The sequence below is a fragment of the Ochlerotatus camptorhynchus genome, unplaced genomic scaffold, assembly GCF_037179485.1.
Source record: "Ochlerotatus camptorhynchus isolate MF236.1 unplaced genomic scaffold, CSIRO-AGI_Acam_v1.1 ptg000079l, whole genome shotgun sequence".
In the NCBI taxonomy this organism is placed as follows: Eukaryota; Metazoa; Arthropoda; class Insecta; order Diptera; family Culicidae; genus Ochlerotatus; species Ochlerotatus camptorhynchus.
In genome coordinates this window covers 956,164-972,845 of record NW_027040569.1, presented here as the reverse complement: position 1 = coordinate 972,845, position 16,682 = coordinate 956,164, and the positions used below count along the sequence as shown (strand labels likewise).

General features: G+C 43.3%; 2 protein-coding genes across 2 annotated transcripts; both read left to right on the top strand.

The window, feature by feature from the left end:
* Positions 1-3,923: 3,923 nt before the first annotated feature.
* LOC135697917 (calponin homology domain-containing protein DDB_G0272472-like) lies at positions 3,924-4,861 on the top strand. Its single transcript, XM_065217779.1, has 2 exons — positions 3,924-4,500; positions 4,653-4,861. The coding sequence occupies exons 1-2, from the start codon at positions 3,924-3,926 to the stop codon at positions 4,859-4,861; spliced, it is 786 nt and encodes a 261-aa protein (XP_065073851.1).
* A 3,542-nt stretch (positions 4,862-8,403) lies between these two features.
* LOC135697916 (uncharacterized) lies at positions 8,404-10,083 on the top strand. The gene is made up of 2 exons (XM_065217778.1): positions 8,404-8,943; positions 9,001-10,083. The coding sequence occupies exons 1-2, from the start codon at positions 8,404-8,406 to the stop codon at positions 10,081-10,083; spliced, it is 1,623 nt and encodes a 540-aa protein (XP_065073850.1).
* Positions 10,084-16,682: the final 6,599 nt, after the last annotated feature.

Here is a 16,682-nt window from a genome sequence, read left to right as displayed (position 1 = left end):
AAGTCAGATATTCCATACTTGGTGTCAAAAAAGCCTGCTACAATTAAATATAAAAAAATTTAACTCAATTACCATTAGTAGAAAACAAATCCTACCTGATATAACAATCACTTTAGGAAACCAGATCGTAGAAAAGTGTGATAGAGTCAGGGATCTAAAGGGTGTCCACGATGAAATTGCCACACTATGAAATTGCTCTAACTTTTTAACCGTTGGGTAGAATTTAATGAAAATTTGGGTGGATTTAGTTCATAGTGCATTATTTACATCCTGCAAGTTTTAAAGTCCTGTGATCAAAACTCACGGAAATGGAGTCGAAAGAACAGCTCGTGCGTGATAAAATCTTGCGCATTCATCACGAGAACAAGGATCTCTCGCATCGTTCCATCGCTAAAACGTTGAGAATCGCGAATTCCACGGTGTCGCGAGTGATTAAGCGGTTCGAGGAACGGTTGACCACCGATCGGAAGCCCAGAAGTGAAGGAAAAAGTATTCCGTACAACACCAAAAATCACAACCGCGTAGTTGGGGCCTTCAACCGAAATCCGAACGCCTCTGTTAGGGATGTGGCTAAGAAGCTGCACCTAAGCCGAAGTTTTGTCCAGAAGGCCAAAACTAAGGCTGGGCTTCGAACGTTCAAGGTACAAAAGGCCCCTAATCGCGACGACAAGCAGAACAAGTCCGCCAAAACCCGTGCCAGGAAGTTGTACCTCAACATGCTGACGAAAGTTGAATGCTGCATCATGGACGAGGAAACATATGTGAAGGCCGACTTCAAACAGATCCCCGGCAACCTGTTTTTCACGGCCAAGGATAAGTTCAGCGTTCCGGAGCATGTCCGCACTCAGAAGATGTCCAAATTTGCGAAGAAATTCCTGGTTTGGCAAGCCATCTGCACGTGCGGGAAGCGGAGTGCACCTTTCGTGACCCAGGACACGATGAACGGACAGGTGTACATAAAAGAGTGCCTTCAGAAGCGGCTGCTTCCTCTCCTGAAGGCCCACAACGTCCCAACAATCTTCTGGCCGGATTTGGCCTCATGCCACTACTCCAAGGACGTGCTGAAGTGGTATGCGGATAATAAGGTCAATTTCGTGCCGAAAATGTTCAACCCTCCCAACACTCCGGAGCTCCGCCCCATCGAGAAGTACTGGGCGATTATGAAGCAGCACCTTCTTAAACGACCTAAGGTAGTGAAGACAGTCGAGGAACTGAAGAAAGTATGGGTTTACATGCAAAAAACGGTTGATTCACAGGTTGTGCAGAGTCTTATGGCCGGGGTTAAGGCCAAGGTGCGGGCATTTGCGTATGGACTGTAAATAAAATACGAGTAAAATGGTAAAATGAAGTTTAATAGTTATTTCTCAATCCCTGAAAATTTGATGGCAATCGGATGAAAACTCGAATTTTGCGAATCAATTTTGTGTGTGGCAATTTCATCGTGGACACCCTTTAGGTATTATTTTGGACTCAAAACTTACTTTCACCGATCATTATAACACAATTATTAACAGAGCTAACAACATGCTTGGTTTCATAAAACGTTTCTGCTATAACTTTCACGATCCGTATACGATAAAAGCATTATACATTGCTTATGTAAGGTCGATATTAGAATATTGCAGCATAGTTTGGTCTCCTTTTTCAATCACACTCGAAGATAGAATAGAGTCCGTTCAAAAGTAGTTTCTAATGTATGCACTCCGCAAGTTAGGCTGGACTGTATTTCCTCTGCCATCTTACACAGCTCGGTGTATGCTCATAAATATCCAAACATTAAAAGAGCGTCGTGAATTTGCTATGATTTCTACGATATCATATCACATCGCATTGATTCAATACAACTATTGTCATCCTTAAATTTATATACACCATCTAGGCATTTACGAAACAGAAATATATTTGCTACAAATCGTCATCGTACGAATTATGCCAAATTTGGACCCTTGAACCAAATGATGGACACATATAATAAGCACTGTGGTAACATTGACTTTACAATGGCAAAAACCAAATTAAAGCATTACATAAGCTAGAAGTATTTTTTTTTAACTTGTTCTAAAGACATATTATAAAAAATATAAACAAAGACAAAATTGTAAAAATAGCACTTAAGACAACAATTGTAAAACGGTCTACACTGATTGACGACAAATAAATAAATAAATATAGTCCTTTTCATGATCCAATAGCTCGGTCACACCTTTCCCTTCCATTAAAAGGTTAACCAGCTCCTAATTTACAAGGAATATTCCTGAAAATACTTATGATCAACAAGAGTCCTGCAATACTTGTGAAAACACACTTACTTTCCATCATCTTGAAACCCTTAAGCTTCAGCGCGTGCAATTTTCTTGTAAAATACTGAATAATAATAATACTGTAAAATACTGAATACCGAAAACTTCGACCGACTCACAACTGGCGACACTAGAGATTCGATATTCGGTACTACAAGGCTGGATACTAGGGATTTGATTGAAATTTGCTTCGTCAGATTATTTTCGGTAAACGATCCGCAGTATTGAAGGTCTTGAATAGTTCTGATCATAATGTCAGTTTTCATACTCTCCGAACCAATGAAATCCAAATGCATAGACTACTTTGAAAATTATAAAAATGTTGGATTTAGCTCGGAAATTGCTGAATCACTGTAGAAAATAGCAGCAGGTTTGTTTGTTAAGAAATTTAGATCGAATGCAAAAATCAGGTGACTACGGGTGGCTGGGAACATCGTAACAATGTTGGATAACTACCCAATGAAAATGGTTCTTGGTAGCGTCCCGACAGGAACAAGACGAAGATGTGCGCAGCGAACAAGAAGGATCGATCAGATTGAAGGCGGCTTACCTAGTGAGTTGATAAACAAGATTAGGAATAATGGTCGATGAAATCCGTTTTTAACAACTGAAACTGGCTGATCCCATTTCAAGGACCTGGAATGCCGTACCGGTCTAGTACCAATTTAAGTAAAAATTCTGCAAAAGAACAAGGTGATATTCTACAACATAATAAAATCTAGCAAAGCGAGTATCCATACCCAAATGAATTAGCGATACTCGAGAACAAAGGAACATTCCTGTTCTTTTCATCGTCTGATCCGTTTCCTAGACGAGTATGCCAATGGGAAGCCAAATTTGAGCAACTCCAGGAGTCCTTGATGTTGCGTGATATTGTCATACGACGCTTTCCGAACGCGAATATAGTTCTACCCAAGTCGGTTACAAATTAAAGTTTGTAAACAACAACGTAACTGTGCGCACCTCCGAGCACTATGGACACATCTTGCGACGTACTCTACCAGAACCTCAAACGACGTTGATACGAAACGTCAGTGAAGGATCGAGCTGAAACTAACCAACTGTGAGGGTGTGTGAGAATGGTCAGAATACGAATGAAAAAGATAAATAAACGGAGAAGAACGATAATTAATTGAATGTAAAAAAGCATTGGAGCAAAAGTGTAGTTGCATCGTTGCATTAAAGTAAAATATAGTGAATATTAGCATATTAGGAGTTTAAATACTTATTCCAAAGCGGAACTTAGTGGGAATTTTTATAAAGTACATTCGGATTCAATCGTAAGTGAAATTTAGTAAATTTATCATGAATTATTTTGTAAATTTATTCAACTGTTGTAGTGTTGGAAAACTTCCCAAAAAATCGTAACCTGTAAGAGAAAGAAGCGGATTAGGTAAACCATAAATGTAAGTTGAAATTATTGATAAGTAACGCAAATATATTTAGTTTTAAGCTGTTAACAACACAAAAGTGAAGTGCTGCTGTGGAAATTCGGTTTTTATTAGGCTGGTCCGAACAATTTCTTAAAAATTTATGATGGTTCGACCAAACCCTAACGCCGATCCGGAACGGTCAGGATATAGTTGTGCGGGATGCCAACGTCCAGATTGTGCTGAGGAAGAAATGGTATTTTGTGACAATTGCCAGAAGTGGTACCATTTCGGTTGTGCTGGCGTTACCGAGGAGGTAAGAGACGTTTCTTGGAGCTGTCCGGAGTGTAAGATTGTTGACGTGCGTGATGCTGGTTCATCTGAGCTGCAAGAGGAGTTGAAAAAGCTCGAAGAGGAGAAGAAGAGGCAGAAGCAGGAACTGGAAAGGGAGAAGATTTTGTACCGCAAGCGACTGGAGATGCAGCAAGAGGTGTTAGAGATGCGCCAGCAGCTGGAAAAGGAAAAGCGGGAAATGGAACTGGAGTTTGAAAAGACGCAAATGAAGAAGAAACTTGTCGAAGAAGAAGCCCATCAGAAGAAGCTCGACAAGATGCGGACGGAAATGGAGGAGAAGCTGGAACAGTTGAAGATGAAGCGGAACAAGAACATTGATGGTAAAAAGGTACAGGAAGAAGAAGAAGCTGCTGAAAGTAGTGAAAAGGGAAGCTCGAAGAAGGAAACCCAGAAGACAACGAAGTCGGGGGAAGTAAAGCCAGAAAAATCAAAGCTCGAGAGGAAAAGAAAAACCTGGGAACGTGGATCCGCCGGTAGTAAATGCTGCTGACATTCGAGGAGCGTACCGTAAACACTCGACACAAAAAGTAGCCAAAAAACCTGCAAAGAAGCCAGTTGAACGTCCAATAAGTCCAATAAGTCTGCCGGAGAGTTCGAGACAAGAACGATACACCCTTTGGACACCCAGAGGTCCCGAAGAAGAAGAAGGATAAAAATAACAGCGGTAAGCTGATGAACCAAGTGAAGGAAGTATCGGAGTCAGATAGTAGTGAGAGTTCCGAAGAAGAAAAAAGTTCGGAGGAGGAAGAAAAGAGCTCCGAGGCGGAGGAAGAAAGTTCCGAAGAGGATAGTTCTGAAAATGAGGAAGTGAGCTCGGAGTTCCGAGGAAGATCATAATCAGAGAGATTCTCGGCGTAGAGTGCGACATCGTCATAAAGAACCAACGAAGGCCCAGCTATCCTCTCGCCATTTCCTATCCAGGAAGTTGCCGACTTTTTCTGGAAAGCTGGAGGAATGGCCCATGTTCATAAGTAGTTACGAGACGTCAACAAAAGCGTGCGGGTTCTCAAAAGTCGAAAACTTAGCGCGTCTTCAAGAATGCCTGAAAGGAGAGGCACTGGAGGCGGTGAGAAGCAGACTTCTACTACCCAAAGCAGTCCCGAAGATTATCGAAACCCTGCGGATGCTGTTTGGCCGTCCGGAGGGACTGCTCAATATGTTGCTGACAAAAATCCGCAATGCAGCGCCACCGAAAGCAGAACGGTTAGCGAGTTTTATCAGCTTCGGGGTAGTAGTTCAACAGCTTGCTGATCATCTTGAAGCTACAGGTTTAACCGCTCATCTGGTGAACCCGATGCTCATCCAAGACTTGACAGATAAGCTGCCGGCGGGAACTCAAATGGAATGGGTGCGGTATCGCAGGAAGAGTGTAATCGTTACGATACGAACTTTGTCCGACTTCCTGTCTAACATTGTCAAGGATGCAAGCGAAGTCACGTCATTCGGAGAAGCTGCCTGGTTTGTGGAGCAACGACCGTCGAAAGGGAAATCGAAGCGGGAACATGAAGGATATTTGCATGCTCATAGTGGGGTAGAGAGGAGTCAAAGTCTGCCAGTGAAGGAAAGGAAACCGTGTAGGATTTGTGAAAGAGTCGACCATAGAATTAGGAATTGTGAAAGATTTCGCAAACTCCGACTTGCCGACCGTTGGGAAGCTGTACGAAAGTGGAATCTGTGCCAGTTGTTTTTTTTTTCTTTTTTTTTTATATCTTTATTAAGGAGACTTTCAGCCCTGGGCTGGTTCGTCTCCTGTGCCAGTTGTGTTTGAACGAGCATGGCAACCTTCGATGCAAGTTAAACTTTCGTTGCAACGTCAGTGGTTGTAATGATCGTCACAACCCACTACTCCATCCAGTGGGTTCGGTTGCTGGTTCGAACTGCAACATCCACGCCATCCTACCGAAACCCTCCGTCATCTTCCGCAAGATGCCAGTTACGCTGTATTGCGGAAAGTTCTCTGATAACACGATCGCCTTCCTGGACGAAGGATCGTCGTATACGCTGGTAGAGAAACCGCTGATCAGCAAATTGGGAGTACGAGGAGTGACCCAACCACTTCGTGTGACTTGGACTGCGGGAGTCTCCCGGATCGAGAAGGACTCGCAGAGAGTAGATCTGTTTATCTCCGCAATAGGATCAGCTCAGCGTTTTCAAATCAAGAGTGCGCACACGGTGGAGAGTTTGAAGCTGCCGCAGCATACTCTGTCTCTGACAGAGATAGTAAAGCAGTAGTCATCTACATTGTGTACCGGTTGCAGACTTCCAGCAAACCACTCCGCAGACCACCTATACGCGCCGATCGAGTCAGGGATAGGACGACCGGAGGAACCATTAGCAGTCAGATCTAAGCTTGATTGGACCGTCTACGGACCAACGGGTCTCGAGAAAACGGATGGTGGAATGGTAGGACATCGTAGGTGCAGTACTTTGTCGAATCAGGAGCTCCACGACCTCCTCAGGAACAAACACACTTTGGAGGAATCAGGGATTTCCGTCGCGTTGCTGCCTGAATCCGAGTAAGTCAGACGAGCGAAGAAGATTTTGGAGAAGACGACTGTGAGGGTAGGTGATCGCTTCGAGACGGGTCTACTATGGAAGGAGGATGATCCGCACTTTCCCGACAGCTACCCTATGGCAGTGAAACGTCTGCAGTGTATGGAAAGACGTATGCAAAATGACTCCAAACTGTACAACAAGGTTCGCAGTACACAGCAAAAAAATAATTTTGATATCACGTCAAAGTGGATGCACTACAATCATGTCGAAAATATGGTGTAATATTACTTGCTAAAAAGGACAAAATTATCATTAATACAATTCATGAACTGACATTACGCTGCTTTTACTGTATTTGTTTATTTATGTGGTCATAAAAATTACATGAAATTTTCGACATGATTGTAGTGCATCCACTTTGATGTGATATCAAAATTATTTTTTTGCTGTGTATGATTGGCGATTATCTAGTAAAGGGGTACGCACACATAGCTACGCCGTCAGAGTTGGCTGCGTTCGACTACAGCAAGGTGTGGTACGTGCCTCTGAACATCGTGTACAACCCGAGGAAGCAGAAGTATCGTCTCGTGGGGGACGCCAGGGCAGAAGTTAAAGGCGTTTCATTGAACTCCAAGCTGCTGAAAGGTCCGGATATGCTAACCGCACTTCCCGCGGTGATCTGCAGATTCCGTGAAAGAGTGATCGGATTTGGTGCAGATATCAAGGAGATGTATCACCAGATGAAAATGTGTGAAGTGGATAAGCGGGTACTGAGATTCCTGTTCCGAGATAATCCTTCGATGGCACCGGTGGTGTATGTGATGGACGTAGCGACATTCGGCTCAACCTGCTCGCCATCTTCAGCACAATATGTCAAGAATCTGAACGCGAAGGAGTATGCTAGGCAGTTTCCAGAAGCAGCGGAGAAAATCGTCAAGAACCACTACGTGGACGACTACTTCGACAGCGCGAACACCGTTGACGAAGCTGTGAAACTGGCGAAAGAGGTTCGGTATGTTCATTCCAAGGGTGGCTTTGAGCTGCGTAATTGGGTGTCCAACTCAGAGATGTTCCTTCAAGCCACGGGCGAGCGGAAAGCAAATCAGTGCGTGAGGTTAAAGGAAGACAAGGAATCAGGTTCCGAACGAGTGCTGGGAATTGTTTGGAGTCCATCAAGCGGCGAGTTCTCGTTTTTCACTAAGCTGAGAGACGACCTCGCTCCATACTTGTCAGGCGAGCTGCTACCGACGAAGAGAATAGTTATGAGCTGCGTGATGAGTTTCTTCGACCCGTTAGGACTGCTATCCATCTTCGCTTTTTACGGGAAACTGTTGATCCAGGATTTGTAGCGGAGTGGATGCGAATGGGATCAGCAAATCGACCAAGAGTGTGCAGAGAAGTGGAGCCAGTGGATTGCAAGGCTCCCAGAGGTTGAAGAAGTTCGAGTTCCTCGTTATTATTTCTAAGGTGGGTGCATCGGCCGCATAGACTTTAGCAGCATACAACTCCACGTCTTCGTGGGTGCAAGTGAAAACGTATTCGGCGCTGCAGCGTACCTCCGCATAGAGACGGCTTACGGTCCACTGTGTTCACTTGTGATGGCAAGATCGAAAGTGGCGCCACTGAAGCATCTATCGATTCCTCGTCTGGAGCTTCAAGCGGGTGTGTTGGGAGCTAGACTCACAAATTCCGTCGTCGAGATACTGTCCTTGCAGATTAAGCAGCGATTCATCTGGAGCGATTCGAAGACCGTGCTATCATAGATCCAATCGGACCATCGTCGGTACAAGCAGTTTGTTGCGTTTCGGATTGGTGAAATTCTCAACCTTACGAAGCTCGAAGAATGGCGATGGGTTCCGACAAAGTGAAACGTAGCTGACGCAATGACGAAGTGGGAGAAAAAGCACAGTCTGTGTTCCGATGGGCCATGGTTCCGTGCTCCACACTTTCTCTACCGGTTGGAGGAGCAATGGCCGGAGCAACATAGCGTCACCCCGAACGTTTCCGAGGAGATTCGAGCATGCCTTCTATTCCACGACGTTACGGTGACAGAGCCCACAGCGGTTTTCCAGATGGAAGGTACTAGTTCGGACAGTAGCATGCGCTTGCAGATTCGTGTCGAATTGCAGAAGAAGCGAGATGGTTTGAGGATCGAGGCAGTATCGACAACCGAAAATGCGAAGAAGGTAATGAAGAGAAGTTTGCCAGCAACAAAAGTACCGTTGCAGCGAGAAGAGTATCGGAAGGCGGAAGTGTACCTTTGGAGATCGGCACAAGCGGACTGTTTCATGGACGAAGTCAAGGTGCTAATGAAGAACCGGGAACTTCCATACGAGGAGTGGCATCAATTGGAGAAGAGTAGCTATCTTCATAACCTGAGTCCGTTCTTGGACGAGCAAGACGTGCTGCGAATGGAAGGAAGAGTGGCAAGAGGTTCGTCTCTGCCATAAGAGCTCAGGTTCCCGATCATTCTTCCGAAGAAACATCCGGTGACCAACAAGCTGCTCGAGTTCTATCATCAACAGGTTGGTCACGGCAACATGGAAACCGCCGTTAACGAAATCCGGCAACGCTTTCACATCCAGAACCTGCGAGCGGAGATGAAGCGGATCGTGAGGACCTGCGTGTGGTGTAAGGTGAGGAAGTGCCAACCGAAGAACCCCAGAATGGCTCCACTGCCGAAGTCGCGTGTTACGCCGAACTTGCCGCCGTTCAGCCACACCGGAGTAGACTACTGTGGACCATTTATAGTTACCGTCGGTCGCAGGTCCGAGAAAAGATATGTCTGCTTGTTCACCTGTATGCCAACAAGAGCCGTCCACCTTGAGGTTGCTCACAGCCTGACAACTGAAGTGTGCCTGATGGCCGTACGGCGCTTCGTATGCCGTAAAGAAAAACCGCTGGAATTCTACTCCGACAATGGGACGAACTTCCAAGCAGCCAGCAAGGAGATCATGAAAAGGATCGAGATCGAATGCGAAGACGCGTTCACCGCTTCCAGAACCCGCTGGAACTTCAACCCGCCCAGCGCACCTCACGTGGGTGGGGTTTGGGAGAGGCTAGTACGCTCACTCGAGGCAACGTTGAACGTGCTCAACGATGGACGAACGTTGACCGACGAAGTGCTGCTGACCACTCTTGCGGAGGCCGAAGATCTGATCAATTCGCGCCCTCTGACGTACGTGTCCTTGGAGCCGGGAGTGGATGAAGCTTTGACGCCAAATCATTTTGTCCAAGGCGTTGGAGCAATACGAACGGAACATTCCGTTCAACCAACGAACGAGGCTGACGCTCTCCGAGACCGTTACAAGCGGTCGCAATTGCTGGCAGATAAATTGTGGACTCGGTGGATTTCTGAGTATTTGCCGTCGATCAACCAGCGTACGAACTGGCACTCAGAGTCGTTGCCATTAGAACGTGGTGACCTAGTGTATATCGCGGACGACATCACAAGGAAGAACTGGATCCGTGGCATCGTAGTCGAAACCTACCAAGGAGCGGATGGTAGAATCAGGCAGGCTGTAGTAAAGACCGCTAAAGGTGAGTTCAGTTGTGCAGTGTAGTTGCATCGTTGCATTAAAGTAAAATATAGTGAATATTAGCATATTAGTAGTTTAAATACTTATTCCAAAGCGGAACTTAGTGGGAATTTTTATTAAGTACATTCGGATTCAATCGTAAGTGAAATTTAGTAAATTTATTATGAATTATATTGTAAATTTATTTCAACTATTGTAGTGTTGGAAAACTTCCCAAAAAACGTAAACTGTAAGAGAAAGAAGCGGATTAGATAAACCATAAATGTAAGTTGAAATGAATATTGTTAAAATTATTGATAACTAACGCAAATATATTTAGTTTTAAGCTGTTAACAACACAAAAGTGAAGTGCTGCTGTGGAAATTCGGTTTTTATTAGGCTGGTCCGAACAGTAACAACAATTAATCACTATTGAATCTACACTTCGAAACGAGATGCAAGAGTTAAACCACGTGATTACACCGCCATGAATCTTTTGACACTTTGTATAGCAGAATGACTGTTCTGTACGAGAATCGTTGTGCACGGAGCATTGCGGGAAAACGCGCAAAAACTAATGACAGCTGACCCAGTGCATGAAAAATAAATATACATTGAATTTTTGAAGGGGGTGACAAAAGAAAAACTTTAGATTTGGTCCAGCCTTATTACTTCGAAAAAAAAACTATAACATATACGTGTTTCGTTTACTACTTGCAAACTCCTTCAGTATCTAGTTATAGCAAAGATGAATAATATGAAAAATAAAATAGTCTATAATAAGACACTGAAGATGTTTGCAAGTAGTGAACGAAATACGTATATGATGTAGTTTTTGTTAAGTGATAGTGAAAGTAAATATTGAAAGTGAAAGTAATACAATAGTAGTAGAGCTAAAAGGAAAAACAACGTAATAAGGTATACAATTATCCTACTAAAACGCTCATCAATAAGTTAAGATAGTAATATTTGATTAGGGTTTTTGATCTAAATTCCGTCCTTCTACGCACAACCCGCACTTTACCTCTCTTTTGTGTACGGCGTTGAACAAAAAATTGAATATTTCTGTCAAAGATGACTTCTAAATTTATTCACCTTTCCATACGTACGGTTGCATTTAATATAATAATATTAATAGTCATATAAGATAAAGAGTCACAAATTGTTGAGATATTGTTTAAAATCTAATACTGCTTCTTGATTCTAAATTCGTCCTACGAGTTTCAATTCCATCCTAACGCATTGAAACGCCATTAGATTTTTTTTTGTCCAATGGATAAATGTAGAAAAGGGGGATTCGCTAGGAGCGTTTCTTTTGTTTTGAGAACAATGAGCGTAAATATTCATACAATGCGCTCTAATAGGATTTATGTTGTAGCTAATGAACTAACGCATCGGAACAAACCTATTATTTATTTATGCACGGTGAAATCATTAATATTATTGATCTTTTCTGATCCATAGAACGGAAATGGGCGATTACGACGAAGTAGTAATTCCACATAAAGATCATAAAATCTTAATTTGATGCCATCCCAGTCCCATACAATAGGTAATCCACTTTTTGAAATGCGGGCGTGAATTAGGGGGCCTCATAGTCTAGTAATGATAGTAAAGGCACGGTATTACCAAGCCGGAGGCGGCGGGTTCGATTCCAGGTCCGGTCGAGGGAATCTTTCGGGTTGAAAATTTTCCCGACTTCCCTGGCCATAGAGTATCATTGTACTTACCACACAATAAACAAATTCATGCATTGCTATTGGCATCGAAAGCTATCAATTAATAACTGTGGAAGTGCATTTGGAACACTAGGTTAAGAGCACACAATAAGCTAATATGCGCTAAGCAACAATCTTCAAAATGTGAATAAGAAGAAGAAGTTAGTCCGCTACTTCGTTTCCTTCGGACTTAACCTTGCCCATGTACATATGTAGAACAATGATAAATATCGAAATATTAATTGAAATCGATTCATTATCATCCAAACATAAGGCACACAATGCAACTAAGATCGTAGTAATTTTAAAATGCATTTGCCGTCTTCCCGCGAAGTTAACTATAGTCGAAGACCTCTTTTATATACGATTTTTCGAATTTGATTTGCTACCTCGCTTCATCATTTTTCATGAGACACGATCAGAATCAACAATCTAGGTACGGAACCATAAATCACATATATTTGCCATTAGCTTTCATAAAAAATTTAACTCATCTCCAGTTGTCAATAATCGTCTTAAATTTGTCATCAACTTTTCGATCGTAAAGGCTGTTGCTCTTTTACCGTAGATTACAGGTACACATTAAATTACCCTCTCCCGTTCGTGACAGACCTCGAGCGACGAGAGCGTGAGTTCCTTTTTCTCTCTCTCTCTCTCGCAGCATCCAACCAACCAACCAGCCATGCAACCGCGCTCGCCATTGCTCATTTTCCCCCATTTCCACATGGAAAACTCCAGTTTTCCAACAAAACTGTTGATCCGCGGTCGCGAAATCCCCCGGAGAGCAAAAGCAACCGGAGAACCAGACTGTGAAAGAGAGTGAGAGTTTACTACTCTCTGCTCTCCACATTCGCTCAACGAATGAACCCCCCAGCGTGTACCAAAATCCTGCTCCAATTGGTCGCGAGTTTTCGCTCTCTTTCAATCTCTCTCAGTAGCCCTTGCACTCCACGTGTAAACATCAATATCACGCACCGCACACCATCCATCGCCGCCCGGTCGGCGGTAGTAAATCTTTCCAGCTACCAACCAACCAGCTGCTGCTGGTGGTGTGGATGCTAATATTATTGTTGCCTTTCGCCCACCCACCAACACCGCACTGCACACGCACACCTGGCGAAACATGGTGGTGCATTCTACTCTCGATATGGGATTCCGATTTCGGTGAACCTTGCCCTCGCATATCGCATGAAGATAGGTAGGGCAGTAGCTAGCATTGCATTGAGTGCGGTCGTGTGAGTTGTTGTTGGTTGATGGACCACCACCACCGCCGCCGCCGGTTGAATGCACAGACAGCGAGCGTGCATTGAAAGGCTGCGTGATTTAGGTGTCTGTAGGCCAACATCGCAGGTTAGTGGGTTTTGATTCCATGGGTGTTTCTGGGAAGAGATAAACTAACTGATGATGCAAGTAGGGAAGCGACCCCATCCAAATTCGTCCCCCTCCATATCTCGCTCATTATGGTGGATTTGTGTTATTGGCAACGTATTGCAACGTTTTGTGGACTTTAAGTTAAACTAATCAAACATTATTTTTTTGTGGTGGATCTTTCGTGGGGAAGGGAATTGTAAAGGTCTTCCCATGAAGTGATTTTGATGTAAGAGATGTTTATATTACGAGGTCCTCACCAAATAGGCAGTTTTTCCCCCTCAGTAATTTGATCTATTGTAGTAAATTCCGTGTCCTTAGTTTAGTGCATGTCGTATTACTCCACCAGTATTGAGAAATGGTGAAGTATTCGATTTTTTTTACCGTTTTCATTCTTGCATTTATCGCAATGAGCCGACTCGAATTGAAAGGTCCCGCTATTTAAACTCTTCGGAGGGTTGAAACACCCTCCAAAGGCTCTCCCCTGTGTCAGTCAAATTTGGATTCCTTAGCAGTCTACACACTTAAAAATAACTATTTTTACATGAGACGTAATCCATCTTTGACGTAAATTATGGAACGTAAACAAACATGTCATGTAAAATTAAGTGTTCCCAAACCGAAACATACGCAACTCGACAAAAAGTACGATTGATTGAATTTGTTTTCTCGTTTCTTTCAACTGATTCTTATGTCATTTGGGCCGCTTGCATGTGTCGGTCTCAGGGCACGGAAATTTACATGGCTTTTTGGTAGTGTGTAGTCTTAACCTCTTCAAACTAGGGAAAAACTAGTAGAAGATTAGGAATCACATAGATGAAGACTAACTGACTCATTTTTTCCTTGTTTCAAGCTCATCGTCGGTGGACTAAGCCGAGTTTTGTCACTATCAACAAGGCATAAAAAGTAACAAGTACTAAGATGTGTTCCTTTGATTACTGAAAAATCCTGTTCCCCTAGTTTGAAGTACACACTTACAAATAACTAATTTTACACGTGACGGAATCGATCCTTGACATAAAAAATGAGACGTAAATAAACATGTCGTGTAATATTAAGTGCTCCGAGACGGAAACGTTCATTGCTAGACGAAAAGAACGTTTGATTGAAGTTTATTTCGCGTCTGTTATGACTCAAATTTATGTCAAAATTGACGCTCGTATATGTCACTCTCAGAGCACCTAAATTTACATAAATTTTTCTAAGACTAGGCTTCGGTGGTAGATCTTACATTCCGTAACAAACCACGAAAAGGTGATCTACATACGCTACGGGGCTGATGCTTCCTTTGGCAAATATGTTCGGGAGTAAAAAGTCTTCAAAGTTATGGCAAGTGTATTACATAATTTACACACTTGATGGCGTCAATACGAAAATAATCAAGTTACGCTATCTTATATTCACAGATCGTGTACATATGGAAGCTTCTTGTCTTCGGAAAAGTTGTTCAGATGGACAACACAGCCCAGGATAGTTACACTCACCAGGGTGCGCTAGTGTCATTTTTTTTTTCTTTTAACTTAACATCTTGACTAGATAAAAGGTTCCTATCTTGGGCACTGCTGAATATTCAGATGGACTAGGCCTATTCTATGGTAAACAATTTAGTTCATAATTTATCTTCTAATCGGCGCTAGTTGATATTCATTTTAAATTCGCTATAACTCTAAATATTGATTAGATAGAATGTTTTGTAACCTCTTGCTACTTAGAAGGGAAAATGTTTCAGGGTTTTAGCTGAGCAGTGGGTCGCTTATAGTCACTGAGCACTTTCACGTAAACCTCAACATAAGTCACTCACCCTAGCAGGAGCAAAAGTCATCGTCCATTGTTAGTTCCTGATGCACGAAACGGTTACCAACCATAACTTTAGACAAAGGTGAAAAAGCTCCAAGGTAAAGGTCATAGATTTCAGTGGGCTTCACAGATCGAAGCCTGGATACCCCTTTCGGGCAAGATATTTGTAAAAAAATACAAAGATGGCGTATATAAATATCTTAGGGAGTGCTTGCTTGGAAATTAAGTTGACACCTATTCTAATTTAACATGCTTGCTTTGCTTTTATTAGCCCCACCTAGGGCTTCTTTTGTGTATGGAAAAACAGACATCACTATAGGTGTACTTGCGGTTTGACGGCAGGCGGCAGGCGGTGCTTCACTGTCCGGTCACCGTCGGGTTCGACCGAATTCCGGGAATTTTCGGGATGCTCGACGGGTGATTCCTTTACCGATCCCAGATCGGTACGCTGGAGAGATCGTGGTGACTTTGATGATGTTCGGTGAAATAGGCGCTTCTCTGTCCAGTCACCGTCGGGTTCGACCGAATTCCGGGAACTTTCGGGATGCCCGACGGGTAATAATCGACGGCTTGTCGACGCTTAAAATTGGTTGGTTCTAGTTGATGTGGTTGCACTGCTTCGAGGGCAAACACGTGCCGTTTTGTCGCTACTTCTGGCGACGGGAAAATGGCGGCCAGGATGTTTCTTCCTGTTTATATGAAATCAATCCCAAGATGACGTTGGAGAATAGCTTGGCCTTGGCAATATCGACGCGCTTTTATTGACAATCGAGTTCCGGTGTATCTGCGGACGAGATAAGATTTTCTGGGGTTTATCCCCAGAAAGGAGAAAGGAAAAGGCCCAAATACGGACCTTTTCTTGCAACTTGAATTGGAGGACGCTGTTGGCTTTTGTTTCCTACGACTCTACTAGTTTAACTGGTTTAACTCTTAACGTACTATCAAACACTCCCAAAATTAGTATATACACTTCTATTTCACGACTGGCGTACTTCTACGATAGTTACAAACGGAAAGCGCCCGACCTATGCCTTGAACCTCTTTTTTTTAAGATCTCAAAACCCAAAGTTTGACCATTTCCTATTCGTAATGGTTGGCAACTATATCGACAGGAACTCATTGTCGATTACACCGATGGGTTCGGATGTCGGCTCGAACCGCTGTCAACAAACGGCCTGTGTGAGATATGTAACGCGTGCTCAATAAATAAATCGATGGCTCTGTTGACGTAGGATTACGTCTTTCGGCAACATATTGGGGGTGCAATTTCAAAAAACCAAAATCGACCGCGGGACGAAAATAGGTCAGGTTTTGACCACATATACCTCTGTCAATAGTAGATGAATTTTAATTCTAAATAAGCCAAAGAATTGGGAATTTATCTACCAATCTGCTAAATTGAATACTTTATTAATTTTCAATAGGTCACTATTGAAAAATACACAAATGTCCAACTGTTGCAATGGTGATCAAAATTATCACCGATTTCCTGCAAACAGCGCATTCCCTAACACAGATTTAAAAATCGAATTCAATCCTGTCTCACTGAACGGTGCTCATTCAATCACCGTGTGTGGTGGTGTCCGGTCGTCAACGTCAGCAGCAGCAGCAGTAATTAGCGTGTGGCGTACCCCACGAAAGGCAGCCTGCAAGCAGTGAGCTGCAGAACCCACATGAGCACCCATAGAAGGAGGAAGAAGCCGCTGGATCGAAATCAGTTTCCTCGTGAGTAGCTGTGGGCAGGGGTGGAAACAGTTGACG

Excerpts from the sequence above, each read along its gene's own strand:
- LOC135697917 (XM_065217779.1), top strand. The coding sequence starts at position 3,924 with ATGGTATTTTGTGACAATTGCCAGAAGTGGTACCATTTCGGTTGTGCT. Across the intron at positions 4,501-4,652 it reads GGAACGTGGATCCGCCGGTA|AGGTCCCGAAGAAGAAGAAG; the intron begins GTAAATGCTGCT and ends TTGGACACCCAG.
- LOC135697916 (XM_065217778.1), top strand. The coding sequence starts at position 8,404 with ATGACGAAGTGGGAGAAAAAGCACAGTCTGTGTTCCGATGGGCCATGG. Across the intron at positions 8,944-9,000 it reads TGCTGCGAATGGAAGGAAGA|AAACATCCGGTGACCAACAA; the intron begins GTGGCAAGAGGT and ends ATTCTTCCGAAG.